The 25963-nt window shown below is 55.1% G+C and overlaps 8 protein-coding genes across 8 annotated transcripts; 3 read left to right on the forward strand and 5 right to left on the reverse strand.

Moving 5' to 3' along the window:
* Positions 1-676: 676 nt before the first annotated feature.
* On the forward strand, positions 677-2862 carry F5Z01DRAFT_461212 (NTF2 and RRM domain-containing protein). Its single transcript, XM_046259918.1, has 4 exons — positions 677-1183; positions 1233-1307; positions 1360-2376; positions 2432-2862. The coding sequence occupies exons 1-4, from the start codon at positions 998-1000 to the stop codon at positions 2720-2722; spliced, it is 1569 nt and encodes a 522-aa protein (XP_046121191.1). The 5' UTR covers positions 677-997; the 3' UTR covers positions 2723-2862.
* A 3748-nt stretch (positions 2863-6610) lies between these two features.
* Positions 6611-8072, forward strand: F5Z01DRAFT_617568 (uncharacterized protein; the record flags this gene model as incomplete). Its single annotated transcript, XM_046260984.1, has 3 exons — positions 6611-7191; positions 7244-7594; positions 7748-8072. The coding sequence occupies 3 exons, from the start codon at positions 6611-6613 to the stop codon at positions 8070-8072; spliced, it is 1257 nt and encodes a 418-aa protein (XP_046121192.1).
* Positions 8073-8484: 412 nt separating this feature from the next.
* F5Z01DRAFT_648284 (Nnf1-domain-containing protein) lies at positions 8485-9485 on the reverse strand. Its single transcript, XM_046263031.1, has 2 exons — positions 8979-9485; positions 8485-8922 (listed from the first exon to the last, which is right to left on the reverse strand). The coding sequence occupies exons 1-2, from the start codon at positions 9359-9361 to the stop codon at positions 8637-8639; spliced, it is 669 nt and encodes a 222-aa protein (XP_046121193.1). The 5' UTR covers positions 9362-9485; the 3' UTR covers positions 8485-8636.
* F5Z01DRAFT_648285 (uncharacterized protein) lies at positions 9486-11168 on the reverse strand. Its single transcript, XM_046263032.1, has 3 exons — positions 10245-11168; positions 9959-10189; positions 9486-9891 (listed from the first exon to the last, which is right to left on the reverse strand). Exons 1-3 carry the CDS (start codon positions 10935-10937, stop codon positions 9613-9615), a joined length of 1203 nt encoding a protein of 400 aa, XP_046121194.1. The 5' UTR covers positions 10938-11168; the 3' UTR covers positions 9486-9612.
* A 677-nt stretch (positions 11169-11845) lies between these two features.
* Positions 11846-14342, reverse strand: F5Z01DRAFT_671709 (pumilio domain-containing protein; the record flags this gene model as incomplete). The annotated part of the gene is made up of 3 exons (XM_046264726.1): positions 11846-12162; positions 12219-14141; positions 14204-14342. 3 exons carry the CDS (start codon positions 14340-14342, stop codon positions 11846-11848), a joined length of 2379 nt encoding a protein of 792 aa, XP_046121195.1.
* Positions 14343-18969: 4627 nt separating this feature from the next.
* On the forward strand, positions 18970-19976 carry F5Z01DRAFT_461986 (uncharacterized protein). The gene is made up of 2 exons (XM_046259920.1): positions 18970-19062; positions 19134-19976. Exons 1-2 carry the CDS (start codon positions 19060-19062, stop codon positions 19821-19823), a joined length of 693 nt encoding a protein of 230 aa, XP_046121196.1. The 5' UTR covers positions 18970-19059; the 3' UTR covers positions 19824-19976.
* Positions 19977-20100: 124 nt separating this feature from the next.
* On the reverse strand, positions 20101-23717 carry F5Z01DRAFT_461947 (uncharacterized protein). The gene is made up of 7 exons (XM_046259919.1): positions 23251-23717; positions 23076-23181; positions 22592-23021; positions 22422-22539; positions 21819-22372; positions 21150-21765; positions 20101-21097 (listed from the first exon to the last, which is right to left on the reverse strand). The coding sequence occupies exons 1-7, from the start codon at positions 23452-23454 to the stop codon at positions 20378-20380; spliced, it is 2748 nt and encodes a 915-aa protein (XP_046121197.1). The 5' UTR covers positions 23455-23717; the 3' UTR covers positions 20101-20377.
* Positions 23718-24881: 1164 nt separating this feature from the next.
* Positions 24882-25547, reverse strand: F5Z01DRAFT_634039 (uncharacterized protein; the record flags this gene model as incomplete). The annotated part of the gene is made up of 1 exon (XM_046262009.1): positions 24882-25547. One exon carries the CDS (start codon positions 25545-25547, stop codon positions 24882-24884), a length of 666 nt encoding a protein of 221 aa, XP_046121198.1.
* Positions 25548-25963: the final 416 nt, after the last annotated feature.

Raw genomic sequence — 25963 nt, forward strand, 5'->3', positions numbered from 1 at the left:
GTGTGGGGTCCATTGCTCACCGACACACCGAGGCTACCTACAACCCCAGAGCAGCGACGATTTGCAGCGCTTCAGCGGGACCATACGCGTGCTTTTTGTGCAGCCATGCTTGCAACTGCTGCGAGAAGATATCTGACTTGTCAGTGTATGAAGACGTGACTCCGAGATCAGCTCGTGTGGCGGCCGAGTGCTGTGCGGTTCTGAGCCCTGGATTTGGAGTGGTGTCGAGCAGCCTAGACTTGGTATATAATTCTTGGATGCGCCGATGATTCGAGTGACTGGAGCGTGACGACACCTCAAAAACCCTTGAAGTTGTCTGCCTGGGTGCGATATCGCGCCAAGGCCTCTCCCCATCGCGACTGCCTCCTCTTTGTGAGCTCCTTCCGTCTCCTCGCGACCCCTAAGTACGGTTACCTTAAAGGCAGGTAGGGTTTGAGGTCAAATCTCCACTCCGGGATCGCAGAGCACAGACCACGCGCCCCAATGGAGCCTAGAGCCAGTCGGCCTCATTGAGTTTGGAGACCTAATTTTGCATCCCCATCTTCGACCTCATTGATCAAGCATTCCACAGAAGCTTTCTACTCCCACCACCCACCGCCAACACCTTAATCTTCCCCATAATCCAACTCTCACACGTTTACGCGTTCCTCCCACAGAAGTTTTGGCTACATTCTCCGTCGCCAACGCTCCGCACACGTCACCTCCTACGTCGCAACCCCTGTGCTGTCATCTCGCGACGCCACAGTTCATCATCAGCGCAGCATCTTCCCGACGTAGTATCTTCCGACGATCCTTCCTTGTCGCACATCTCCCGCCTCAAGGATTACTCTCTGGACTCTCTATTCCAGCAATTGCGACCCCGTGTACAGAGAATCTTCCTCTCGCTGCCTTCCTGTGAAGCACGGGATCACACCTGAACCTTTAATTAGCCAAAGTTTCACTTCCTTCGAGGACCCCAACTGCAAGACCCCTTCCCACGCGGAGCCCGACCGACAAGATGGCTACCAACGGAAACTTTGCCCAGCAGGACCAATACAAGGGCTCCGCCGACCAGTACTCCAACAATGCCACAATCGAGACCACAAACGCGTCGGGCACCAATGACCTGTCCAAGGATGAGGTTGGCTGGTACTTTGTCGAGCAGTACTACACAACCCTCAGCAAGTTCCCCGAGAAGCTTCACGTACGTATAAAAATCCCGCTCTCATTCGCCTGGCTAACCAAGTTTCTAGTTGTTCTACGGCAAGCGGTCGCAGTTCGTTAGTGGTGCAGAGGCCGAGGTAGCCAACGTATCTGTTGGGCGTCAGGTGAGTTTGCATGGGGCGGGAGAGTTGTGGAGTGTATCTGACCTTTGTCCAGGCTATTCAGGAGCGCATCAAGCAGCTCGACTTCCAAGACTGCAAGGTCCGCGTGTCGAACGTTGACAGCCAAGCTTCCTCTGCCGACAGCATCGTCATTCAAGTCATTGGCGAGGTCTCCAACAAGGCCGGTGAACCCAAGAAGTTTGTCCAGACATTTGTTCTCGCCCAGCAGCCCTCTGGCTATTTCGTCCTGAACGACATCCTCCGCTACATCGACGAAGAGTCCGAGGAAGAAGCTCAGCCCCCTACTGAGATTTCCGCCGATCGACCCAATGCCGACATCACAACAACAAAGGAGACCGCTGAGCCCGAAGCTGCCCCTGCCGTTGAGGCTGCGACTAGCCAAGACAATGAGCTGGACACCGAGGTCGTCAAGGAGAAGCTGGAGGCTGCTACTTCTGAGGACAAGACTGCCGATAGCGCCGCTCTCGATGCCGGCGGTGATGCCCAGGCTCAGGAGACCGAGTCTCAGGCAATTGATCCCGACAGCACTGCCCAGCAGCTGGCTGAGGAGGACGTCAAGCAGCCCGAGAAGCCAAAGGACCCCAGCCCTACACCTGCTCCCAAGCAGGCTGCGCCGGCTGAGGCCGCCCCTGCAGCCGAGAAGCCTACCGGGCCTCCCAAGCCTATGACCTGGGCTAGCCGTGCGGCAGCAGCAGCTGGACCTCGTCCAGTTGTCCCTCTCCCCAAGACAGCTACACCTCCCGCCCAGCAGCAGGAGAACAAGCCGCCAACTGCCCAGGCCGCTGCCGCGCCTGCTGCCGCATCTCCCGCTCAGACAAGTGCCCCCGCTCCCGCCACGACTGCCGAACCTGCCAAGGAAGCCTCCGGTTGGCAGACTGCTGGCAGCGACTCGAAGCGCCAGAACCGCCCGCAGTCCGTGTCGGCAGCCCCTGAGAAGGAGGGCACCCTTGGTTACGTGAAATTTGTCACAGAAAAGGTTCAGGAGTCTGACCTCAAGAAGGCCCTCGAGGCCCATGGTGAGCTTGCTTACTTTGACATCAACCGTCAGAAGGTTCGTAACAATAGCCCCCCTCTCTTCGTTTTTGGCGAGTGTGCTGACTCTTTAGAACTGCGCGTTTGTCGAGTACAAGACCACGGAGGGCTACAATGCCGCTGTGAGCGCCAACCCTCACACCGTCAACGGAGAACAGATCATTGTCGAGCCGCGTCGCCCCAAGACCAGCACGTACGGCGGTAACAGCTACGGCGGCGGTCGTGGCGGCTCCCAACGCGGCCGTGGTGGCTTTGAGGGTGGCCGTGGTGGCCAAGGCAACGCCAGGGGTAACTTTTCTGGCCAGAACCGTGGACGCGGCGGTGCTCGCGGTCGCGGTGGCGCCGCGCAGGCCACCAATGCTTAAGCGAGCATATTGACCGAAACAACAAGGGCTGCCGTGGGAATTTCCAGCGCTCTGTTCGATTGAAACTGCGAGTGTAACGTGCTGAGAGGTGTTCACGTGTTGCTCGTTATTACGCCAGAGGCATAATGTCTGGTCGGTGCCCAACAGCCTGTTTTCACCTTGTTGAGCTATTGCTCTGCATCGTAGAACGGGCTTTCAAACAGTTGAGCTACAGCGCAAGGGAGCATGGAATCTGGAGTTTGGTGGGAGCCGCATTGCTCTTTCTCTTCACTTCTTGTCTTCACTTTTTATCGTCGGTTCTGTTTCGCATGGAGGGTACCAGCAGGAGCGGCGACGGCTTGTCCCCTTTTGGTGTCAACCTGCACGGATCGCTGGAAAGGGCCCAATGGAAAAAGAAATATCGATGGAAACTCGGAACGAAGTGGCTACTTAATACGATGGCGAGCGTAGGATGGGCTGTTTTTGGACGGAAGGACACAGGGCATTGGGGATGTGTAGTTGTTCTAATGCTTGACATGTGCGAAAATTGACGATGATGTACCATAGTCTGGGGGTGGGCAGGCATTGGACGGGGAGTTTTGAGGCAAGGTAGATGCAACATGGGTGTATTATACCTTAAATATCTGTGTGTGCTGGTGTCTGAAGACCTCGAACCTTTGTTGGTTGATCTACTGTAGAGAGGAGTGTCAGGGGCCATTAGGTCTCGTAGAGTGTAGCACGATGCGTCTCGTACCTGGCACGCACATGTTCCAACAGCGGCTGGCTAATCTTCAGCCCGAACATCACATCGCGGGCCATCCCACTGCATGATGACTGCGGCGCCAGCGGGCTACGATCTGTGTGAGATCGGCGCGGCATTCAGCACACGCGCTGATGGCACATTACGCGGTGCTGCTGCCTGTGACATGCGCCTTGGCGCATTTTGATGAGACGTAGATGGACCTTTTGCATCGCGACAATCAAAGGTCCCACGCCGCAGAATACGATGCTGTGCTGGTAATCCAATCAGACATGCACGTCCGACAGACATGGAGGCTCGGGTACCCCATATTTGCTTGTTGGTCAGTTACCTTTCGACAGAAATGAGGATCCTGATGAACGAATTGTGATGTACGGCCCTCAGTACGGAGTACACATGCCACGACGGGTAGGATGTCGAGGGTTTGCCAATCTGGAGGCATCTCAGCACCCACCACCTGGACGTCCTTACTGATTGTTCGTCGACTTATATTATCCAGCCATTCCACACCACAAGCATCGTAGTCCCCGATTGTGAAATCACCAGCTGTTGCAGTTGACAATTGATGACGAGGCTACGTAGTACAGTGACCACATGAATCCATGGATTTAATTAACCATGCGCTGCACGCAGGATCCCGCAGACACTCCCGTCTCCGTAGTAATGAATATTGAATATTGGATGTAGCTTGTCGTGAAGATGAACCCACCATTGGCCGATTCAAATCAAGCTTGTTTCCATTAGACTTCTTCCAGAAGACTGGCCCGGGTTGTTGCAGGGCACAAGACTCAGAAAACTTGTTGGAGTATCCAATAAGCCGCGCGGAGCGAATCCCACATGAGCATCGACTGATCGACTTACAAAAGTGCAAACGTGAGCCCTGGCAGAAGGAGCAAACCCAGGCTCGAAACACGCTGGAGCTTACAATGCAACAAATGAATCAATCAGCGGCTCGCACGTTCATCAGGCTCAGCAGGGATTGATGAGGCATGTCAGCTGCGACGATGATGATGATGCGCTGCTGACGAGCGCCGCAAAGGTACCGGATCAGAGGTCAAAAGTTCCGGCCGATTGGTCGTACTGTGTTAGTCTGTCGGTCTTCGGATCTGCCGTTTTTGCTCGTTCCCTACCCATACGCTTGAGAATGACCTGCTGCTGTGCATTCCTTGTGCATGCATCGGTTGGTCGCGGCGCATGACGGCGCGACAGCAGAGTTTTCTGACCCTGCCTGAGTCCGTACTGGCTTCGGAGCGTCGTCCTTTTGCTGCTGGCAAAAGGTCCTTTGCGGTGGATTCTGTTTGTCAACAAGGTAGTCCGCGGTGTAAGTTAGCGATGCGAGGGCCCGATGGCTGACGGGTCCAAACTCCAGCAAAGCCGACAAGTACGTTCCTCATTACGATGCATGAATTAGCAACGTTATTTACTGGAGCATGGATGAGTGGATAAGTTTTCCAGATAAGATCTTGGACAGGAAACAATTGCCCAGATCCTCGTTGGAGATTGGAGGTTGGAGGCTGAAGTGGCTTGCCGCTTGCTTAAGCCATCTTACGGTATCAATTAGGCTATGGAAGCCTCGTGTGCAGTACCAAGAGTCCAAGACCAGTGGCACCATTGGTTTTGGTGACGGACGATGCCGCCACTTCCGTTTGCCAACTTTGCTGCGCCAGTTGTTCCTGCCCGTACGGATAGTCCCAGACTGTTTACAGCCCCTCGTGCGGTTTCGCAGGAGAATAGCGTGCCACCTCCCGCAAGGGGCTAAGCGCCGGATGCGGTGTCATGGCACGGGGACCTTTTGCGGCTCCAGTCGCGATGGGCAAGAGCGACTGGACTGTCGATTCATTCAGCGCCTCGAGGCCACTGCAGCCCGCCTGGCTCCAGTCCCCTCCCGCTGACAATGCAACGACGACCCTCATCAGCGGCGCCGATGGAGGAAAAGTGCCAATGCCGGGGACTCTTTTGGTGATGCCAATGCGACCTCATCTTACCTTTCCATTTGTCCCTCCCACAACGTCTCCATAATCCACCCTCGGCACCGGGCACCCAGCCAGCCAGCCAGCCTCTATTACCCGTACTGCTTCCTGATGAGCTGGAGCAGCAGTCGCTGTTCGGCCATAGTTCCAATGTCGGTTACCGCGAATCCTATAGCCCGCTCTCTACCTTACGGATCGACACGCACGCTGACGACTCGCGCTCGCAACACGCCCCTGTGCATCAAATTGTTGTTGCAACTGTTCGGCTCTTGAGTCTGGGTTGCCCACTCGCTGCGCTTGCGTATGTCTGTGCGCTATATCCCCATATTACCGACAATTCCAGTGCGCGGGTGTCAAAAGGTCCTGGACCATTTTAAGGCCCCGAAACCAAAGTCCGGCCGGCGCGGCTGAGCTGTGCCGATCACCCACAATCCAGCCCACTGCGCTGCCCTTTGCGCTTGTGCCAACGACAATCGATCTTTCCCACAGTCCCTTTCCCTCGTTGTTGATGTGGCCTTTACACATATCCATTGCTACTGTACTAACATAGGCGGGCCCTGTTGCGACGAACGCAGAGTCCCAACCTCGGCCACACCACCCTGTCCTGGCCCGGATCGCAGCGGCAGCATCTACGGCCACGCACACGAACATCTGACTAACTGTCTGTTCCGCGGACTGCGACCCAACTCCTGCCGTTGCGCGCACGCCCCAAGGCTTCCAACAAGCGGTCGCAACTGTCTTGCGCCGTCGTCTCCCAGCTCGACCCCGACGCTTCTAGCCTGTACTGTGGTTCTGGCCGCAGCCCGCTGTTACTACCTGGCATGTCTTGAGCGGGTCGCTATGATCATATTCTCCGGCGTGACTCCATCGGCGGGGCCCCAACAAGTGACATAGGCACCGCCTTTTACGTACTTTTCACTCATACGCACTGTCGTCCACCTAGAAGGGCGCCAGAAACATCATTCATCCCGCCATCCACCCGGCGGTGTCGTCAACAGGACCCACGCCTCACCACACAGCGCTGGTGCTGCGCTGTTGTCTGTTCCCTCCGACACACGTGTTTACGTCCACACCCTCAACCAAGTCTGGTCCGCACACAGATCGACCGACGACCCCATACGAAGATCAGCGCCGGTGTGCCCGGACGGACCGCCGGCGCATATAAAACCACACATCCACATGGATCCCCGTCACGATGCGTCGGTCCTCCCACATGGACATGAGCCAGAATCGCCTCCGCCGCCGGCGAACAGTCGCCGGCGACTATCCATGGACGAAGACCTGCACTATCAACGGATCATGACGGAGCATCCCCGACGACCTTCACGCCCTCCACCGTACCAAGTCGACGATCCCAAGCGAAGAGACGGGCAAGGAAAGGATCATTCGAGGAATGGAAAAGGAAAGGCCGTCTTGGTCACGGCTGCGGGAGGCATTGGAGGTGCCGCGGGGCCATTGGAAGGCAAAGAGATGCTACCAGCCTACACAAGCTCTGTCGAGCTCGAAGGGATCTTTATGAAGAAGCATGAGATCGAGGAGACCACGAAGCGGGCCGAGGAGCGCCGGTGGCACACAACATTCGTCTCGTTGACAGGCACGGCGTTGAACCTATACACTGTCAAGAAGAATCGGACCTGGGGTAGGACCAAGGACGGCCCATCAGTCAGTCCCGACAATCCGCCTTGGATGCGCAAGGCAAAGCTTGAAAAGAGCTACAGCCTATTGTACGCGGACGCTGGCATTGCGGCTGACTACAAGAAGTACGCCTGACTTGCATGTGTGTTTTGGAGGCTTGAAGCTGACTGGATCTAGACGTCGTTATGTTATCCGAGTCCGCGCCGAGACTGATCAATTCCTCCTATCCTGCATCGAGCTGAGCACCTTCAATAAGTGGCTGCAAGGCCTTTTCGCCGCGATCGATGTGGCGCTCCCCATTGAGGATCGTGATTTCCCCCGAGACATGTCCGTCCCCAGGATGCAGAGGGTGCGTTGGTACAGAGAACACTCACCAGTACGCCAAGCTGCGCCAGCTGCTCAAGCACAAGCGACCGAGTCTTCTTCCAGTCGTGCCGATGCTGCCTCTGCCACAAATACCGAAGTTCGTGCAACAGGGCACCCAGGTCGTCACCTGCGGAGGAGATCGTCTTCCCCGGATCCGTTGCCGTCTTTATACGCGGACCATCGGTCGCCCAGCACAGTACCTGAGTTTCAGGAGACGCAAGCTCTAGTCAGCGCGCAAGTCGAATCGGCACCAGTATTCGATGATGACGATGATAGAGATGACGTCGACCAACAGCACGAGATTGGTGGCGCCAGTGATCAAGCTGCTCCTACACGGCTGGAAGTAGCGCATCGGCTGAGTACGACATCGTATCCAAACGAAGGCATTGATCCTCATGATGGCAAATGGGTACCCGAGCATCGTTGGACCAGCGCTCACGATGCGTTGTATGCCAAGCTTTGCTACAGCAACCTCTTATTCCGCAGCCCTCGAAAGTCCAGCTACATTATCAAGGAAGGCAAAAAGTGGTACGTGGATTGGGCTACGGGACGAATGGTTCGTGTGCTACCACCGGCGTACGGCGAGTCGGATCATTTCGGCCCCTGGCAGGTCATCCACACAGACAACATGCGGCTTTAGAGGTTGCTTCGTGTGGTGGATTCTTATCATCGGCCCTAGTGGCTGTGTCATTTGTCATTTTCACGACAACGAAGGCAGTGGTCTGCTTGTGCCTAAAAATCACAACAAGGTTTCTGGGTTCGATATATACCCCTTTTATTTGGGACATGGCTGGCGAACATGGGTTACGCCGGTCTGCTTTGGTGCATTGTAAGCGGGGACATGGCGGTTGGGTTCGCGAGGAGCATTGCTGGCGCATACACGGGAACATAAGCATCCAAAATCTTGGACACATTGGCAGGCAAAATCATTTTGATCATGCGGGGAGTTCAAGGTTTTCAGACACGACCTTCAAACCATCGCCTTTGACAGGGGATGGCGCATATAGCAGCCGGATAGTATATATCACATTATCACATTTCGAAAGTCAAAGAACTGAAAATGTTCGCATTCCACATCCCGATCACCCTTCTCGAAGACGGGAACAAGTGTTGTAGCATAGTAGCCCAATCCTCCCACTACAAATCGTCAAAACACCAAAACGCCAATGCTTTAAAGTCCACTGAACCCAAGGTATCACCAGATTCACACACTTGTCCCATCTACAAGAGCTCGACCCTCACGTGCCTCCTGGGACAAGGCCTCCACGACCTCCGCCAGCGCGGCATTGGCGCCCTTGACGTCCCCCGTCACGGCTTCCAGCTTCGTCAACAGGTCCTCAATCTCGGCGTGCTGGTCCAGCACCTCGGCATGGAGCTGTGCGTTCTGCGACTGCGTGGTCTGCAGCCGCGCGTTGAGCTGCGACTGATGCGCCTGCAGTGCCGGTGTGAGGTGGGCCTGCAGTATCCTCTCTGGCGGTAGCAGATGCGGTCTGATGGCCCAGATTAGCCTTCTTCTCCTCCGAGGGGTCAGATGCAAGACACCTACTGTACACCAGCCTCTTCACCCTGGTTCTTCCGCTCCGTCGCGTCACCCACCAACGTCTCCAACTCGTTCAGCCGTGCCACGACGTTTCTGTTCTCCATGATGCTGTCGAATTCCTTCCGGCACTTGTCACCCAGCTTGCCGACCATTTGCGCCTGCACCTGGCGCAGGATCGACTCGGGTATGGTGGGGTAGCAGCTGCGGAAGTTGTCGTAGGAGATCTTGGAGAGGGTGTGGTTGAGTGCCTGGGCGTACAGATCTGTGAAGCGTGTGGCGCGTGCTCCCGGCGTGGGGGGCGGCTGCTGTGCATTTGGCGTTGGCTGATGGGATACCTCCTCGAGGGTGTCATTGTCGGGAGGCGGGAGCTGCTCTGGTGGCTGTTCCATTGTATGAGATTGTGGTTGTTCTGGTGAGAATGATGAGAGAGACGCGTCGAGGGGTTCGTGAGTGCAAGCAAGCGCGCGTATAGCCGCGCACGTGATGCGGGATGTGGGATGCGATTTGGCTTGTCACGGCCTCAATAATTTTAATTCAGTGGTAATACAAGCATCGACAAAGAAGAGGCTTGCTCGCTGGGCGCCCGTTTGCACTGTAGTCTAAGTTGGTTTAAATTATGTACCCCATGAAGATTGCGCCTTCAATTCGCCGCCAAGATGGCCGCAGCGTCGGCCGCGGACGTATGGTCTCTCTTCCCCGCCTCTCTCCTGAGCAACTGCTGCTCTTCTTTGCGTCGATGAGCTTCCTTGTTCCGCTCATTGGAGACATATGTCGCATACCGCACCGTAGCGAGCGTGAGCATGGCCATGAAAAAGATGCCCATGGCCGATCGTCGGATGAGGATCCAGCGCACGCCCTCGATTTCGGACTTGCTGTCGCTGCCGAGACTGGTGCTGATCTTGTAGTTGATCTGCTGGACCTGCTCTCGGGGTTAGCACCACGCAACATCACGACTGAGCTGGTCGGGGGCCAGGGAGCAAGCATACCGCGCTCTCCGCATTCTTCTGCTCCTCGCGCACGGCCATCTTCCGATCGTTGAACATGCCCCGCACATTGTCGTTGAGCGTCGAGGCCTCCTGGTTGAGCGACTGCGTGAGGATATCGACTTCGTGCTGCAAATGCGTCCTCTGTTGACGGATCTGCTCATCCTGCAGTCGGCGGTTGTTCCTGATCTCCTGGCCGAGTTCGGAACACGCAGCCCTGAAGAGATATGATTCCTGCACAAGCCCGTTAGCACCTGTAGAGTACCTTTCCAGATCAGAGGCAACTCGCGTTCTCGACATCACTCTTGCTCACAAGGCTGTCCTGCGCAACAGAGAGATTCTGGGCCAACAGGCCCCTGACGCCCTTCATGGCCTCGATAGCCTGGCCCTTTGTGAACCCGCCGTCCTGTAGCTGATTCACCAGCGACCACGTGTCGAAGTGATGTACGTAGGGCGGCGGTGACATGGCCGGGTGCTGTTTTGCGGCCTTCCGGGGAGGCTCCACGTGCAGCACCTCGTCCAGCGGGCTTGTGCTTTTAATGTCGCGTTCTGTTTCCCTCTGCGCATCGGCCGATGGTACGTCGTCCGATACGCCGTGCGGTTTGGCGCCGTTGCGCGCAGCCGCCCGTTTCCGATCTTCTGCTGTGTTGTCTGCCGTCCCCGGATCCTCTGTCGCGACTACACTCTTCGTCATGGGCGGTCGTTGTTCCGGCGAGGGTTTCTGTTCGGTCTGTGGCTGCTTGTTTGGTTCTTTCTGCTGCTTCTGCTGTTCAGAAGGCGCTGTCTCTTCTGTCGGAAGAGCTTCGTCGGAAGGGGGTGGCTCGACTGCTTTGCCATGTCGCGGCGCAAAGGTACTTTTCCACCTGGTCCGCACTGGAAATCTGTGTGGTATCGAGGATTGCGATCGCGGTGTACGCTGCACAGGTGAGACGCCAGCGACGCGCCATCCCAGCACGCCTAGGCGTCTTGCTGCGACTGACATTGCAGCAGCACAGGATGGGAGCAGGTCGCCGAGCAGGGCGGGGAGTCAATCGCGAGTCCTGCCGCTCGTTTGTCCCACGCGACACTGACCCTTGTCCTGGCGATGTCAGGGTCTATTTCGAGAGGTCGAGGCGACGCTGGGTGCTTCTTCGTGAGGCTTGTTGATGTTAATTACGGTCCAGGATTCGACGGGGTCCTGGCAAAAGGGATTTGTTTCCTCCCAGGTACGTCGCCCACGTGCGTCATGCCGATCAATGCCGCCCCGGCTTTCACCCGGCTCGAGCCCGGTCGGGCCACATCCGATGGATGGGCCAGCAAGGCTCGACTGTGACTTGTAAGTGCTTGCGACTGAATACCGAGAGCGAAAGATCCCCTAAGGGGCGTTGACTGACAATTGGATTCATCGAACTCTCGTTACTGACTGTTGCTACTGCTTCATCTCAGGGGGAAAACATGTCATGTCAGGACAACAAGCACATAAAGAGAGGCATGAGATAAAAGGAAATACTGTGCATTATAGACTGTCCCATGGGAACAGTGGGTGGAAGACAATGCCGCACTCTATAGTCCGTAATCGCTATGACCCAGTCATGTATCGCTGATCCCCGAAACCCATACAAGCAAAACTACCAGCAAAATGATGTCCGGCGCCTGTATGTATACCCGCTTCCACCCTTCGATGCACCCAATGTGTACACGACGAGGCGAGGATCTTTCGCTGCCCTCCCTCAGGGAAATAGATACGTAAGAAAAGTCCGAGAATGTTGGAGTTAGTACGGCCTGTGGCCCTGGGACTCTGCCGTGTCCATCCATAGCCGGGCGTGGGTATTAAAACTGAGTAATAATGTGTGCGTAACGTATCGCATGGCAAAGTTTCGTACCACGCAATCAGGATCATCCGAATATACTCTAAGCACCGGGCCCATCTCCGTTGGTGGTGATACCGTTTGTCATGAGGGTGGAGTCGTCACTATCGTTCACCATAGTGGAGACTCCTGGAGACTGTCCAGGCTCCTGTGTGATGCCAGGGGCCGGCGCCACGGGGCGGACCTGGCCGTAAGTATTCTTGTCTGGCTTCAGCTCTCCGTAGGAATGCTGCTCGAACATCTTCTCCATGGCTGAGATCTGTCGCACGTTGCCGCTCTTCTTGAAGTTGGAGAAAAGGGGCCTGATCTGTTCGACAAATGCATTCTGCTCCTCACCGTGAAGGAAAGTCGCCATCTTTTCTGCAAAACTGTCAGTCGGCGGTCGATGCAGCAACACACACAAAGTCCACACTTACGTATCACATAGTTACCATAGCTGTCCTTCAGGAGCTGGCTGAGAATGCTCGTCCCGTCGCTGCCGACTTGCTCGAAGCGTTCGCGGATCATTGTGCGCAGCTCCGGCACGCCATGGATGATGCACGTCTCCACCACATTGGACGCGTACTTGTGCTTGCACAGGTCTACCAGCTGATCAAGAACTAGTCGGACCATGCGCTCTCGATCCTGGAAACTGCCGTGCTGGATGATGTGTTGTGCAACATAGTTGCCGTATTGATCAGGCAGCAACAAGTGTGCGGACGGACGCAGCTCCGCAATGATGCTGTCGCGGTCCTGGGGGGTGCCGTGGTCCATCATGCGCTGGATCACGCGACAACCGTATTGATGATTGGAGAGTGCCATAACATTGCCACTGATCGCCTCCATCAAGAAGTCCAGGTGCTTCCTGTCGACGAGGGTGATGATCCTCTGCACCACATGGTTGCCGTTGCCGTCCTTGATCACCTTGAGAATGTCAGCACTAAGCTCTTGCACGAGCTCGAGCTGCTGGTCAACGAGAACATGCTCTAGGGCCTTTTGGACCACGCGGCATGCATAGACCTGTAGCGACAAGTCCACCATCTTGGTCTTGAGCTTGTTCGCGAGCATCTTCTTCTGCACCTGGTTGCCGTGCACAAAAAATTTCTGCACCACATAGTTGCCAAAGACATCTTGCATCAGCTGGATGGCGTTTGGTTCGATTTCCCTGAAGACTTGCTCCTTCTCGTCGCTGTTGGCGGTCTCCAACTTGCCCTGGATGAATCGCGAGCCATGCTGGTCCCCGCTGAATTCGACCATGTAGGTATAGAAGTCCTTAAGCTCGTGCTTCTTGCCCTTGTTGTTCTTGTACTCTTCCAGTCGGGCGCTGCGTAAGCCTCGCGTCCGGTCGCCATCGGCGGCCGTGTGAATCTGTGGCAACGTGCCACTCAGAGGATATGGCATGTTATAGGGCATGTTGTAGCTTGACAGCATAGCTTGCCTGTGTGCCTGGGGATACTGTTGCTCCAGATAGTTGTTGGCGTGTTGAGGGGTCAAAGGGTAGGAAGGCTGAGGAGAATAGTAGCCGGGACTGTAAGATGTGCCCGCGTATGCTTGAGCCGAGTCTCGCCTTTCGAGCTCGGCGGCCTGAGCATCTCTCATCAGAGCGGCGCTCACGTTCCATGGGCCCGCATTGTTTGGGAAGTTTCTGATGGTGCTGTTGCCTTCCGAATAATATGACGCGCTTGGGGAGTCGGATGGTCGCCTGAGCGTAGAGAAGCTGCTGGCCAGCGATTCGAGGGCCGAGTCTTGTGCAAATGCAGGGCCGAATCTAGAGCCATTGGTGTCGGCAAAAGGCTGGGAGCCTGGGTTGAGCTGAGAAGACTGAGAGGACATGCCCTTGAGTTTCCCATGCTCGGCCGCGCCGCGCCGCCCGTACGGCATACCCATGTGGTCGCCCAGCTGCTGGTTGAGGGAGAAGGCTTGGCTGTTGTTGGCCTGATGAGAAGATCCATTGCCGTTGCTCGGCATGGCACGCTGGGAGAAGGAACTGCTCTGCGCGTGTCCGTTTGTGCGTCCGTTGAACAAGTCGCCATAGCCGGGAGAGGCCTGCGATTGGCGGGAAGGAGGGCCGCTCGGGTCGGTAGCTGGGATCGAGGACAGAGTCTCGAAAAACGAGGCATCGTTGGTGGATCGAGCCATGCCATTGTCAGTGAATCCATTTCTGCCATGGCCGTTCAGTCCGTTGCTCATGCCAGACGCCTCAGCGCCATTGCCAAATGTGGGGGCTCTGGGTATGGCCCCATTTCGAGTTCGTGAAGGAGACGAGCTGGAGGATCGATCGTTATCGTCGTTCCATGGATAGTTGCTGAACGTGCCTTCGCGGCCAATGTGAGTGCCGTTGCTGGTGTTCTCGGCAGGATCTAGTGTTTCCAGTCAGTTACGCACGCTCTTGAAGTTGTTCTGGGTATTTCCTTTGACCGACCTTGGCTGAGGGATCCGCCTCTTGTGTGTGACGCCGGGTATGTCCTCCAGATGCCGTGCCTGGTTTGGCTACCATAGACGCTGTTGAGGCCAGAGCCAAGAGGCTGCTGCGCCTTGTCGGGATTGCCGTTCGATGGCATTGTAAGAAGCCACTTTTGTTGTGGCTATTTGCGGGGTTGGTGCGTTAGCAGGAACTCGATACGATAAGGGCGCCGGCGATATTGAAGGTGATGGTGATGGTGGTGGTGGTGAGCGTTAACAGGGATTGTGATGATGCTACAGTGAAGGAGGGTAACGAATGACTCAAAGAACTCCCAGCAGAAACCTGGAGAAGAACGGCAGAGAGAAAATGATGTGATGCTTGGAGGCCCAGCCGATCAAAATCACCAGGATTTTGAGGATGCGAAGTGAGAAGGGCGTTGCGCGCAACCACTGGCAGCAAAAAAGCAGCGAGTTTGGAGTTCTGGACTCTTTGGGTGCAGGCCCCCACCCCCGGACGAATCAGCAAAGCCTGTGGCCCTTGCGCCAACAATTTGAGGCGCTAGCAAACACACAGCATGCCGGTGGGTCGTGCCTGCCCTGTCTCTCTGACGTAGTCGCTTGCACCAGACCGCCGCTAAAGGCGGTCGGTCACTGCCCTACATAAAGTAGAGCAGGGAATGCAGAGGGCGGCATGAGTCGTGAAAGAAACGACGTGGCGGCTTGGGGGAACAGGCAGTCTGGCCGAAAAGAAAATGCAAGGCTGGGCGAGTGATGAACAAAAGGAGATATGAACGTACCAAAACTGTCATGTTAAACGGGGTGATTTGATGGGTGCTGGCTTGCCTGACTAGACCTTGGGGAAGATCAATGTGAGGCTGGGTGAATGGACAGGGAGCAGGCGGCTGTCGCAGCGTTTAAGAGCTTGTTATATATCTGATCACCAAACTTTCTTGAAAAAAGAAGCTTTGGTCAGAGACGACACGCTGTTCGCACGATGTGAGCGACAGTCGTCTGGCGTGAGCTTAGACGTGGATAGCTTTCGGTAGCGCTTGTTTCTTGACAGGCAGGGTTCCGAACTTCGAAGAGTGTCCTTGGCGGTGATGTAGGCTCGCGCGCACAGTTGTTGCAAGTTGCGACGCTCGTGTCCACTGCGGCACAGACGAATTGCCGATCTGTCGATGTGTGTGAGGGGAAACGACTGCATCCAGGCTGTCAGCACCGTTCACCGAGGGAATGGATCGATCAATGTCATTGTGCATGACTTGCGTCCACGCATTGGTGAGGCTCTCAGTCTTCAGAGGAACGACACCAGCACCGAAATTGAAGGGCCAGACATGGGCATAAAAACCGGGTCTGGTAGACACCCGACCGGTAGTTGTGATCGATAAGGCTGCACTAATCAACAGCGCTAGCCGGCGCGCTCACAAGGGATAGCTAGCGTCCAGGGGTTCTCGAGGGAGATTGGCGCGACGTGAGAAATAATCAAGGGTCAGAATTGACTTACCAGAGCTGCGGTCGTAACTTTATCAATTAGCTCGCACAGTTGATGGTTCTTGCAGGGTGGTGGGCAAGAAATTCGCAAGCTGTTTTTTTTTTCTTTTGGAGGCGATGTATTCCAGAGTGCCCAGACTCAAAGTGATCTGGCCAAGTAGTTGCTGGAAGGCGTAGAGTTGCTGGGGGGTATGGAATTGATGGATCGTGTAGAGTTGTTCAAATTGTTCTTTTTCATCAAAATGGCGAGGTCGAGTGTGGATTGATGAGAAGTTGGTATATCGTGTAATCGTTTGCAAAGAAGCATGTGCAGGTATTCGAGTGTACGGCGTCGAAATGGCTGTCGAAATCGGCAATACAACTGCTGAGGTATGAGTTCGTCCTGTCTACCTGAGTAGATGGCTGCGTGATGCTGTGAAGTAAGGCGTATGGGCCACGAAACGAAAAAGTGATATGTATGAGAAAGGAAACAAGAAAGAGTGCGATATCTTGGTTTTGTATACCTAGATGGACGCAAACTTTGAAGCCACAGCCGGAGGGCTAGGGAAACCAGTTCCCTTCGGAATGTTAGCCCTGTGTCCTCGCCCAGAACGCTACCAGAGTTTGCCCTCGACGCGTAGGGAGAGGGTGTTATTTCAGTGTCGAAAGTTGAAGGTAATCAGTAGCAGGAATGGGAAGTGAGACAGGTGGGCGGGCTCAGTAGGCTGTCCGCTGCAGACCTCGTGGAGATGGGGATATGAGGCTGTCTGGGGGCAATGCAGCTCGGTGAGACCTCTGAAGAGTCGACAGCGGTAGCAGCTAGGAGCAAATGTCTTCAGGCTATAGGAGGGAGGGTTAAGAGAAAGGGGATGAGGAGTGAGCAGCGACAGCTATCCTGTTATTTGGGAGCCCGTGTTTTAGAGGCGCACATGCACATTGCACGACAGCCTGCACGACTTGGATGCTTCACACAGCCAACCTAAGGTAGGTACGTACGTCTGGTTGTTTGAGTTGCATTGGTTGTTGCACTAGGCACGTCTACCAGACGCATTGCTGCCCCGGCGCAGATGTTATGGTAAGCAGCTGAGCGACGGCTACATTCATTTCATGAACCTCCGCCCTTTCTCAAAATGTCCCTTGGCCGGCTCAACTGAGATGAAGTCGCAGGCCAGTGCCCAGAGAGATTCGTATCTGGGCTGGGAAATGATGTTTGTTGCCAACCTAAGGTAGGGACGTGTAAAGGGACACGGCCATGCAGGCACCCACCAAGAAGGGCCCCCGCATCTTGGCCACCACGAGTAGGCTGCGCCGCTGCGGTTCAAGTCATATCGCCCAGCCGGTGTACAGACATCAACTATATACCTTGTTGAATGCTGAGAATAACCAATCTTTCCAATGCCCTTGGCTTGCCTATAATGCTTCATCCCGAATGCGCGGTGTATTGGTTCAGACACAACGTTACAGGCAACCTGATCAGTGTTCTCTCTGGAAGGGGCCAACTTGTTGGCGTCGGGCATATCAAACATAATTACAGAAACGGCAGCATGTTTGCATCATAGGCGGCGCATGCGTCGAGTCCACTGGGACCTCCCCGACCAGTTCGCTGGGCATGATGGCAGCCCTCATGTTGTTGGGGTGTTTGACCTCTGTTAGGTTTGACAAAGAAGCCTGTAGCACGACTGACTAAAAAGGTATCTATCAATCGCAATGGTGCAAACCCTCGGCAGACTCACCTCGACGCCGCTCAGCTTGGGACATGGTCGCCCTGGACAGTATTAAAATGCTCTCGAGTATCTTGATTTGGCGGACATGATGAATCCGAGGAACCACTGGTCTCCATCTGCATTGTCCCGTTTGAAAGGCTCGTGTGGCTATTCGTGTGTCGTCGCCCTCCCGTTGGCGAGGCGAATTCAATTGATCCAACCATTCTTTACTCATGCGAAGACTCTTAGTCTTAAGATCAGTGCTCTTAGTGATGCAATACTACATGTTCAGTTTACAGCACCAACCCAGGCGTAAGTATGACCTATTGAGATCAGGTGATTCGGCACTGAAGATGGGTTGATTCTCATGTCGGTGTGGCGGCGTGAACCTGGTGTGACCATGCCCTAGAGCCGCCCTTCGGGGTTCGTCACCCACTCCGCGAAATCGGTGAAAGAACAGGAGTACAGTTTGGAAGCACGGGATTCGTAGCAACAATGAGTCGTTCGATAGATAGCATCCTGCTGAGGGTTCGTCTCGTCAATGTGGTCAAGCAGCAGTTGCGGTCAGTCCCCTGGTGTCTGAAAGTAATGGGACTCGGAGCACTCAAGAAAAGGGTCCAACTGTATGTTAATTCATTATGAGAATGACACAGTCACTGAAGAAACTTGAGGGATGTCGCGATTTTCCTCCAGCGTCAACGACTCGACTGTCGGGCGTGGAAGCTCCACAGTCAACTCGACTTATCAGGGACAATCTTCAGAGTTCAGACCTGGAAAGATCGTGAGGCTTGGCAGGGGAAATGCATGGTCTCTAATTAGGAGACCAATCAGCACGTCTCTCACTCAATACACTGCCTAACTATAGCGGGCATAGCGCATGCATCAAGCCAGCCGTTGATACGATTGGCGTGGGATGCAGCAGGCGCCAGGTTGTGGCCAATGGGAGCCCAGGCCACGACCCAGCGCAATTTCATCGAACAATCGGAAATGGCACCTTCATCTGGCGTGCGAACCACTATCAGCACCTGGCGGGCGCGTCCAGGCCTGCCCAAGCGCCCAGAGACTGGCTTCTGATTGGCCATATTCACCGTTTGACTGCTGATGGTTGTGGATTGCAGTAGCCCTCCAGCCAGCGTCCGTCAGTACAGTCACCTCCAGTCCTCTGCGACGACCATCCACCTCTTCTCTCGTTCTCTTCTCCTTCCTCACTACAAGCGCACAGCGTTCCAAGTCGTTCATTCTTTACTCTACACGAGGCTCTTGCGTCTCGACGCTCCAGTCGTCCCATTAGGATTGTCAGCTTCATTCTTTCAGCTGATATCCGTCCGATCTTTAATCGACCTCAACGACGCCGACGACAATAACGACGCATCTCCAGACCCAGCTCGAACCGCCCCCAGTTTGACAGGTCTACGGAGTATCACGGTCTCTTTGGCTCTACGCTCTGAACATTGTTTACAAACTATTGGCAATTGTTCTCCCTCGCGTATGTCAACCCTGCCAGTAACCACGTCACCCTGAAAATGCAATTGTTTTGCGCAGCCCCCCCTTTGGTCCGCAATGGCATGAACATGTCTCGGACCGCCCCTCCTCACTGCACAGCGAGCTCAGCCCAGCGTCAGACCATCTACCGCCGGGACCTGGCTGTTTAAGTCGACCGGCCTCGCGTGGGAATGGATTACGGGGGATGGGCGAATATTGAATGGTCGTGCTGCCACCGTCATCCATTATTACATTCAAACATCATCATGCGGGCATGGACTAACGAGACTACAGACAGGCCATCCCTTCGTTTATCAAGGACAGCTGCCCCCTTTGACTTGTTCGCCCATCATGTCGCCCTCAAGCTATCAGTCGCGACCTATCCTCAACCCCGACGCGGAGAGCCAGCACTTGGCTCGCGGTATCCTCGCTCGCAGCTCATCAACAGACGAATTCGGTGATTTCGAGGATGACAGCATGATAAACATGCTCCTTCTGGTCCTGGGCCTTGTCTTTGCTGCCCTTGTCGTCCTCTCCGCGCTCTTCCTCATCCGCCGCCATCGCATGCAACAGCGCATGCGCAACGGTATCCTGCCTTCCTACAACGATTCCAAGCTTCACTCGCATGGCCGTGGCCCTCCCCAGGGCCTTACCATCGAAACCTCGCACGACGGCCGCTCCAGCACCATCTACATCAGCCGCAACGGCCAGCCAATGCTCGCAAACCCCAATTCGCCTCCTCACTCGCCCGACAATGTGCCCGAGATCCACATCACATTTCCCGACGAGCATGACAACGAGGGCAAGCACCAGAGCGGTCGCGTCCTCGTTGTTCGTGTGGGTGACAACGCTACTGTCGGTCTGGAACCTGTTCAGGAGGAGCAACTACCAGCCTATGAGAAGGAATCCAAGGGTGACTTCTACTCGGTCGACATGGACCAGATTGGCGGCCTGAAGGAGAAAGACCGCACAACCTACCAGTAAGCGTGTCTTTTTGCTTCCAGCGAACGTACGACATCTTTATCGGGTTTTCTGGTCCACGCTCCGCAGTGGCTTATTCTCTCTTTCAACTTGGATTCATTGCAGGTCTCAGCATGGGGTTTTCCGGATCATTTCAACGACATAGCACACATTATACATTATCCCCACCACACTGCGACGCAACGCAACGCTCGCACTGTCGCGTTCCCAAGCTTGCTCATCTCCTATCTCCTGGCCTGGCACCATCATTATCAATTGGTCGTTGGAGACAATCACACCCTTCACAGGTTGGAGGCTGAGGGCTGGTACATGGCCTCGAGTTCATGTCTCGTTTGGGTACCTGGCAGTAACCCTGTGGTATCATTGTATATTCTTATAGTGTATAATCTTAAAGCCCTGGCTCATCGCCTGGCCAGCGCTCGCAAGTCCCTTTCAGTGGTCTTGCGCGAGTTTCTGCAATTCAAAGCGAAGTTTCATTTACGAGCTCAGTTTCCGAATAGGCAAGTGCAATATAGTAACAAATATCCGTGTATATACATAAAAATGTTGCACAAGACTCATCCAAAGTTCGGCGGCTGCTGCATGTAACCACCTGACGCACCACCGTCGCCGTACCCTGGAGGATATCCGTTCATGAAAACACCCTGTTGTGGTGGCACATACTGCTCTTGCACATTGGTTGTGTGTAATTCATTCGGAGGCTGCTGCCCGGCTTGCGGCGGGGGGAACACCATGGCTAGCTCGGGGGCATCCATTTGTTGCATCATGGGAAGCGACCCAGGGCCGCCTGCACCACTCGCGCCGCTTGCCCCCAGGTACTGGTCATTAACTGGGCCCGAATAGCCCGGGGGTAGCCACGCCTTTTCCTGCGTGAGGACGGACGTCTCCCGAGGCATGTCGTAGATGTTGTGTTCGGGCATGGGCTGACCGGTGCTGTGCTCTGCCGTTGCGTCGCGGGCTACTGCCAACAACAGGGGCAGGCCAGGGGGACCATAGGTAGCATCAAAGTCGCCTGGTGTAGGCATCGAGGCGGGCGATGGAGCCCTTTCCTGCTGTGGACCTTTGAACCAGCGGTCTGCTGTTGCGGCATCACCAGCGCGCGTGCGCTTCTCTTGCTCCACGACGCCGTATGTCGCATTCTCAAGGATATAGTGCGGCCCAGGGAGCCGGCTGTCGCCTGATGAAGCCTTGGTGCCAACAAAGCCAACGGTGCCCTTTTGATCCGCAAATTTCTGCGTCTTGTTGAACTCCTCAAACATGGCCATGTTGTTAGTATGCTGCATGCAGGTTAGCCGTGTCTGTTCACAGAACAAATCATCTGCTGCTTACTGCTTGATAACAAGTCATCAAAATGTGCTTCCATGGCTCAGACACCTTGAACAGCCCATCCTCGATCAGCCTGCGAATGTACTTCTCGTCCGGATCTTCGAAATGCCAAAGGGGCGCTGTTGTATCCTGCGTCAAGTTGTCATAAATGCGATGCTGTATCGCAAGTAATAAGACGCGGAGAGATTGCGTTGCCATGTGAGGAATGGTGCAATCGCCTGCCACCGGTCCCTTGCCAGTGTACGGATGTTTTTCCGCCTCCTTCTGTATAGCGACGCAAAAGCGACCGCTACACAGCGCGTGAGCGATAGCCTGCTTTTTTGATCTTTCAACGAAATCTTTCGGTAGCCTCTGGACTATATCATTCTTCTTGGGGTCGATGATACCAGGCAAGGCAAACCTGTACAGATCGATGTGGCCAACCGACAGGTGCGTATGCAGGTAAACGTAGCCCACTTTCTCTGGTGACGCGATGTACTTGGCAATACTCTGATCGCTAAGCCTGATGTCGTCGGGTATGGAGAGGTGGAAGCGGGTGAGCTCGTTCTGGAAGTTATTGATATCCTCCATGACCTTCGAAGGTTCGAGGGTGGTTTTGGAGGACAGTCGCTTCGTCCAGCTATGGCGGTCAGCAAAAGTGTTTCCAGTAGAAGCCCTTGGCACGATACGTACCATTGAATCCGATGAATCAGATCGGTTAGCCGAACAGTCAGACCATGGAACCCAACGCCCTTGGCTTTCGCATTCTTGTCTGTCAGGCGCTCCGCCAATATCGGCTTGTTTTCCCAGAACGCACTCTCCTGGCAAGGCAGACGAATCTTCATGATATCGGCGCGACACGATATGTACTCCTCGTAGCCACCCGCCAACAGCCGGTCCATAACGAAGAATTGCCATGCAAGTCTCCGTCCTAGCTCCTCCTGCTGAAATGTTTTGTTGCGGGAAGAGACATCCCAGTTCAGTTGCAGTCCGGTCATGAGTCGCGTTGCGAGGCCAAAGCATTGCCAAACCTTGGCAAATGAACCGTTCAAAAAGTTGAAGCACAAGATGAGCGCGTATGGCAGGAGGACCCGATCCGAGAACTTGTGGACGTTGCGGAATATGTAGAACTCGATCTCATCGCAGCACTTCATACCAAACTCCTGCGACGACTTGAAATCCGGATTGACGAAGAAAGTAGTGAGCGCGCATAGCGCTGCAGCTGTGGGTGGATCAAAAGTTCCCTCCTGTCACATATCAGCATGCGAATTCGAATGAATGCTTGGGACCACAAACGTAAACTTGACGATATGCCGTTTCGGGGTGAAAGAACCCCATAGCTGGCAGCCAGTATATGTTTTCAAAATATGCATCGAGATGGCGAAGAATGAGGTCTTTCCTCACGAGTAGTTGCCTTGAAGGTCAGCACAGATGCTCTGGCAAGTCTGGTCAAGAATGTGGCTTACTGAGATGTAAGGACAGATGTATCAAGAGCGAGGGGAAATGTATCTCCCCCCCTAGCTCCCCCGTTGACAGACGCTTCGGGGGAGGCACTCTTCTCCGACGTCAAGGCGCGGGCAGACTGCGCTGGTGCATCAGATGTCGGAGCAGCGGTGTTGTTAGCAGTCGCGCTCGAGGGTACTGTACTGCCCCGAGCGCTGTCGGGAGCACTCTTGTCTGTAGCTGGCTCCGATCCCACACGAACATTGGCGAATTTGCGCTTCGGTGGCAGATACTCGCAATTCAAGCCAGCAGTCTCGCAACGCTTACAACGAGGCAAGTCGCCGGAGCATTTGGTCTTTTGGGTGTGACACTGGCTACACGCACGTTGAGCTCGTTTACGAACAGTACCGGCCTCCGTGTGACTGCTCGAGGGTTTCACCCGCGCAATCTTGTCTGACCAGTGTCAGTGATTAATACGACGGCGATGGCGGTGGCGATGCGACTTACCTGGGGGACCGGGTACTGAGGGGCCTGACACGAACGGGCAGGCAAGTTCGAGTCGTGCGCAGTTTGCACAAGGGCCCCCGTCTCCAGGATTTCCATCGCATTTGACCTGGACAGAAGTCGGTCGTTAGTTGATGCGCGCGTGAGAGCGTAGGCACAAAGAACTCGGTTCACTCACCTTGCGCAGCCTGCAAGTGCGACAGCAATTGGACATGACAGCCGAGGCCGTACGGCGGCGCTTCGCAGCAGGGACCTGGGTCGACTGCTGCATCTGCTGAACAGGTCGGGGCTGGGTCGCTGGCGGATTGACGACGCCGGACGGTGGCTGCTGGTTGAAGGGCAGCTGGCCAGGCATATCGAGACCCATGACTGACACGTTCATTGAAGTCCAGGTATCGCAAGCTCATGCCCACGTGCGGCACGCGCTGCGGTCCCCTTTCTACTGGGCGTTCGCTGGATGGCTGCGTCGCTGTTGCGAACGACGAGAGTGACTGAGTGAAGTCGTCGCAACGCGTCCCGGAAGTCGCTGAGAGGTTGAGGAAAAGACGAGAGCCGTGGGGACGATATGAAAAAACGAACCGACACTTGTTGGGCCGCCTGAAAGGCAAGGTACGTAACCACTGTCCACGGGGGTGCTTCGGCCCAAGGGGCTGACCACGCCTGCAATGTGGGAGGGATTGGGATGCTATCCAATTGATCCTTCCCGTCTTTTCCCCATGTGGCAGGGTAGATTGTTCAGATGGACCAATCACAAACTTTCTTGTGGACTTGCGTACTCCATAACGCCGCATTGAAGAGCCCGGCAGCCACGCCCCGGTCGTTCTTCCCTCCAGCAAGTCTCTTCATGTTCGCGGCAGATGGACTCGGGAAAGTTCCACGAGAGGCGTTTGGCCAATGGCGTTCGCTCTACCTGTTCACCTTTGCTCGTCCTGGCACCTTCCAGACTACCACTGACGACTAATACCTTACCTGTAATTACTTCCTTCCAAGCCACCTTGGCCACGACAGCATTGACTACGAGTAAGGGGAGACATCATGAGAGACATCATGAGCCAGCCTCTTCTCCCATCGTGCGCGGCAAGTTCCCACGTGTTCATTTCAAGCATGCATCGCGAACAGACAAACCCATGTCTCTGGGCAGTCACCAGTGCGATCGATCGTGCCTTGGCCACTACCTAGTACTGGTCTACCTACAGTATACTATATCCGTACTAATACCCAACTGTAATTACGCATGCAGAGCGATAATGCAGAAGGCGGACAAGGAGGGGAATTATTAGGCCCCTTTCGCGCCTATTCCTTTGCTCGCCCCAATTGATAATGAAACGCAAGCGCTTGGAGGCTGAACCATTGAAAGCCTATCCAGAGCGTCTCCTCCTCAGGCCCCGTCGGAAGACTTGGCGCAACGGTGACCCAGCGCACGAGTCGTGTCGTGGACAGCGCATTGATGAATAGTAATAGCCCAGGGAAATAATTGTACCAGGTATACGAAGCCTTCACTTTGCACGCACTGGCGACCCGAATTGGTAGCACAAGCGATGAGAATGAGAAGCATCATGTATCGCAATTTGCGACATGGCCAGGTTTCCTGGGCACCATCTTCTGCATTATGAGAGCTGTGGACTATTATCACCAAGACTCGCCCGCTACAGTCAACAAGCCGAAGCAAGCCGAAGCACTTTGTTCCCCGTACGCCGTGCCAGGAGTTTGCTGACAGCTCCAAAGGCAGCAAGTTCCCTAAAACACCCGTATAGTATACATGCACTCCTCCATTGATCACCACCGCGAGATGGAACGCGATCCAGAGGTTCAACAGGCCGGTGCCTCGGGCATCGGGGTCATCTCAGGCATGCCTTCGGGCCAGACAGTTGGTGCGCCAGCGGGGCACACCACAGCGATACAGAAGCAACCTTCCTCCTCAGGGACCATGCGGCAGGAGATGGCGGGCTGGGAACTGTCGCAGCAGCAGCACTCTACCAAGCCCTCCTCGGCGTTGCGTGCGTCGACGAGAGGTTGAGGCGCGGGAGAGGGCGCGAGGCGAGGTGTAGGCGTGGGCATGGGCACGTCAGATTCAGCCCGGATGGTGGGTGCATCAGAAGGGCAAAGGACCAGAGGGCAGAAGCAGCCTTCGTCGGCAGGTCTCGAGTCGCACACTATGGCACCTTTGCCAATGTTGCAACAGCAGCAGTCGGCGGTGTCGCCCTCCGCTGGCAAGGTGGGCTCGGGCGCCGGAGCTGGAGGCGTAGAGAGACATGGAGGCTGTTCGTCGAGGTTACGCCAGACGACGGGAGCGTCCTCTGGACACTCCACGGCGAGGCAGGAGCAGGAGAATATCTCGCTGCTGGTGGTGCAGACCATGGCTGGTTGTGAGATGTCACAGCAGCAGCAGACGTTAGGGTCCGAGCCAGCCGGCGCCGCGAAGACGAGAGCGGCTTCACCCGCAAGGATGCTGAACGCGAGGTTGATGAGACGCATGATGGATCTTGGTGGAGAGGACCTTCTCGTGTCAACAAAATACGGTCGATTGACTTCTGTGGTTTTAGAGGTTGGAGGAAGACGAAGCCAGATCTTGGTAGCTAATTATATCTGAAGGGTTAGAGCCAGCCAAGCCGAGTTGCGTCAGACAAGGCGAATAGTGAGATGAAAGTGAAAGCATCGCCGGCCCCTGGTCACCGCGCACACCTAGACTAGGCGATCCTTAAATAACCGTCGACCGCAATGGTACCTGGCGTGAAGTAAAGTAACGTCAAAGGTACATAGCTGCACTTTTCGGTAATCACAGCTGCCGTAGACTCACACAGAGTGAGACACATTCCAAGACCCATCATCTGGCTGAGTCAACCTACTTCAACCCGCGTTCACTGAGGTTGAATAAGAATACCATCCCTTGC

This window comes from Emericellopsis atlantica (genome assembly GCF_019669845.1).
Source record: "Emericellopsis atlantica unplaced genomic scaffold F5Z01scaffold_5, whole genome shotgun sequence".
Classification (NCBI taxonomy): Eukaryota; Fungi; Ascomycota; class Sordariomycetes; order Hypocreales; family Bionectriaceae; genus Emericellopsis; species Emericellopsis atlantica.

What these genes read in the sequence shown, in the direction of transcription:
- F5Z01DRAFT_461212 (XM_046259918.1), top strand. Translation starts at nt 998, where the DNA reads ATGGCTACCAACGGAAACTTTGCCCAGCAGGACCAATACAAGGGCTCC. An exon ending in ACGTATCTGTTGGGCGTCAG is followed by an intron (nt 1,308 to 1,359) that starts GTGAGTTTGCAT and finishes ACCTTTGTCCAG; the next exon opens with GCTATTCAGGAGCGCATCAA. An exon ending in TTGACATCAACCGTCAGAAG is followed by an intron (nt 2,377 to 2,431) that starts GTTCGTAACAAT and finishes CTGACTCTTTAG; the next exon opens with AACTGCGCGTTTGTCGAGTA.
- F5Z01DRAFT_648284 (XM_046263031.1), bottom strand. Translation starts at nt 9,361, where the DNA reads ATGGAACAGCCACCAGAGCAGCTCCCGCCTCCCGACAATGACACCCTC. An exon ending in GGTGAAGAGGCTGGTGTACA is followed by an intron (nt 8,923 to 8,978) that starts GTAGGTGTCTTG and finishes CTGGGCCATCAG; the next exon opens with ACCGCATCTGCTACCGCCAG.
- F5Z01DRAFT_648285 (XM_046263032.1), bottom strand. Translation starts at nt 10,937, where the DNA reads ATGTCAGTCGCAGCAAGACGCCTAGGCGTGCTGGGATGGCGCGTCGCT. An exon ending in GCAAGAGTGATGTCGAGAAC is followed by an intron (nt 10,190 to 10,244) that starts GCGAGTTGCCTC and finishes GGGCTTGTGCAG; the next exon opens with GAATCATATCTCTTCAGGGC. An exon ending in AGAAGAATGCGGAGAGCGCG is followed by an intron (nt 9,892 to 9,958) that starts GTATGCTTGCTC and finishes CCCCGAGAGCAG; the next exon opens with GTCCAGCAGATCAACTACAA.
- F5Z01DRAFT_461947 (XM_046259919.1), bottom strand. Translation starts at nt 23,454, where the DNA reads ATGAACGTGTCAGTCATGGGTCTCGATATGCCTGGCCAGCTGCCCTTC. An exon ending in ACATCTGTCCTTACATCTCA is followed by an intron (nt 22,540 to 22,591) that starts GTAAGCCACATT and finishes CTGACCTTCAAG; the next exon opens with GCAACTACTCGTGAGGAAAG. An exon ending in CTGATTCATCGGATTCAATG is followed by an intron (nt 21,766 to 21,818) that starts GTACGTATCGTG and finishes TGACCGCCATAG; the next exon opens with CTGGACGAAGCGACTGTCCT.